The 2,500-nt window shown below is 48.5% G+C and overlaps 1 protein-coding gene across 1 annotated transcript in view; it reads right to left on the bottom strand.

Moving 5' to 3' along the window:
* The window catches only part of LOC136685109 (cytoplasmic phosphatidylinositol transfer protein 1-like), a 93,669-nt gene that overhangs the window by 8,748 nt on the left and 82,421 nt on the right, over positions 1-2,500 (bottom strand). The window contains exons 8-9 of the mRNA XM_066659287.1: positions 1,179-1,334; positions 494-557 (exon numbers count right to left, since the gene is read on the bottom strand). Of these exons, the coding sequence (XP_066515384.1) occupies positions 494-557; positions 1,179-1,334 (220 nt within the window). The remainder of the gene's footprint in view (positions 1-493; positions 558-1,178; positions 1,335-2,500) is intronic.

The raw sequence follows: 2,500 nt of genomic DNA on the forward strand, positions 1-2,500 counted from the left end.
TGCTGCCCTAACGCCTTATTGAAAATAGATAAAACATAAAGATTCAAATACAAAATTCAGGGTTCAAGCTAATGTCAGTTATTTAGCTCCACACTTCTTTAGAGTTTAATGACCTGCGGAATCTTTTATTTAAGTATCTGCAAATTTCACTTACCGGTCTATCAGCTTACACAGAAAACAGCTACTAATCACCCTCTCTGCTGTGTTTACACAGAATGTTTAAAACTATGTCCTACGCCCCTCTCCCTGAAAGCAGCTTTCATGGACCTTTAATGTGGTTACTGCACCCAGAGGAACAGGAGCTATAGAGTACACAAAACCACAGAGCAGCCAAGCTATTATTGTATACACCTAACATCTGGTTCAAAGCACAAGAAAACGAAGCTCAGACATCAGTTGAACGCAAAAGGGAGAGACGCAAACAAAGAGCCACAGAGAGGGTAGCACTAGACACATGCATGAGTTTTATAGCTGATCTTGGTCTTTAACATACCAATCCATTCATCCACCCAGGCAAAGGCCTGTCTGTGACCCAGCAACAGGATGTCCCTCACCACCTAGAGAGAGAGACAGACAGAGAGAGAGAGAGAGACAGAGAGAGAGAGAGAGACAGAGAGAGAGAGACAGAGAGAGAGAGAGAGGGAGAGAGAGAGAGAGAGAGAGACAGACAGAGAGAGAGAGAGAGAGAGCGAGAGAGGGAGAGAGAGAGAGAGAGAGAGAGAGAGACAGACAGAGAGAGAGAGAGAGAGAGCGAGAGAGGAGAGAGAAGAGAGAAGAGGGAGAAGGAGAGAGAGAGAGAGAGAGAGAGAGAGAGAGAGGGAGAAGGAGAGAGAGAGAGAGAGAGAGATGGGGGGGGGGGGGGGAGACAGAGAGAGGGGAGAAAGGGAGGAAGGGGGAGATGAGACATTGTGGTAGAGTAAGAGAAAAAGAAAAATCAAGAGCAAGAAAGAAGAGCAAGAGAGAGGAAGAGGGGAAACAAGGGGAGAGGGGAAAGGAAAAAAATGGAAAGGAATAAACAGATAAATAAAGTCAACCGAACAAGAGAAAGGAGAAAGAGTGGAGGGAAAAGACCAAAATCGAGAGAAGAAATAGAAAAGGTGGGGTGATATGCAGAAAAAACACATCAAAGTCAGGCTCAAAGTGTACACCCTGTAAAAGGTAAAGGTCTCGTGGTGTACCTTGTGGACGAACTGCTCGACGCGAGTCTGCAGTCCCCACACCTCGAACTTGACGGTGACGAGTTTGTAAGAGCACATGATGGGGTCCTGAGTGTCCCGCCAGCCCTCCTGCAGCATGCCGCGGGACGTCTTCTCCGACTTGAAGTAGCGCAAGTCCTGCATAAACACACACACATTTACGTGCTTGGTATTTAAAGCTGAAGTACACAGCATACAAAGCTCCCGACTGGGTGCACTCAAGCTCATGGGAGAACAAAGTTATTGAGTTTAATGAAGTGAAAGAACAAGTGAATAATCGAATACGTCCTACTGAAACAATTACATTCATCGCCTCAACCAGGCGAAAAAGCCCAGGCGTCTCTGTCCCACACAGCTCCCTCTAGCTCCCCCTGGAGTGTGCCCAGGTGTTTCCAGGGAGATATAATGCCTCCACGATCGGGGTCTCGTACCAGTTGGTAAACCTCCATCATGAACCAACCCCACTGGCTCTTTCAAATTTACATAATCAGTTAAATGTTCATAGCCCTTGTCTAAAGTGATACACACTTGTGCTCTGTGTAAACATCTATTTTATAAGTGTTTTGACTGCATGTACTTTTCATTCATTCATTGTCTGTAACCCTTATCCAGTTCAGGGTCAAGGTGGGTCCAGAGCCTACCTGGAATCACTGGGCGCAAGGTGGAAACACACCCTGGAGGGGGCGCCAGTCCTTCACAGGGCAACACACACTCACACCTTCGGACACTTTTAAGTCGCCAATCCACCTACCAACGTGTGTTTTTGGAGCGTGGGAGGAAACCAAAGCACCCGGAGGGAAACCCACGCAGACACAGGGAAAACACACTACACTCTTCACAGACAGTCACCCGGAGGAAACCCACGCAGACACAGGGAAAACACACTACACTCTTCACAGACAGTCACCCGGAGGAAACCCACGCAGACACAGGGAAAACACACTACACTCCTCACAGACAGTCACCCAGAGGAAACCCACGCAGACACAGAGAGAACACCACCAGACTCCTCACAGACCAGTCACCTGGAAGAAACCCACGCAGACACAGAGAGAACACACCACACTCCTCACAGACAGTCACCCGGAGGAAACCCACACAGACACAGAGAGAACACACCAGACTCCTCCACAGACAGTCACCTGGAAGAAACCCACGCAGACACAGGGAGAACACAACACACTCCTCACAGACAGTCACCTGGAGGAAACCCACGCAGACACAGGGAGAACACAACACACTCCTCACAGACAGTCACCCAGAGGAAACCCACGCAGACACAGGGAGAAACACACCACACTCCT

Source organism: Hoplias malabaricus, unplaced genomic scaffold (assembly GCF_029633855.1).
Source record: "Hoplias malabaricus isolate fHopMal1 unplaced genomic scaffold, fHopMal1.hap1 scaffold_74, whole genome shotgun sequence".
Classification (NCBI taxonomy): Eukaryota; Metazoa; Chordata; class Actinopteri; order Characiformes; family Erythrinidae; genus Hoplias; species Hoplias malabaricus.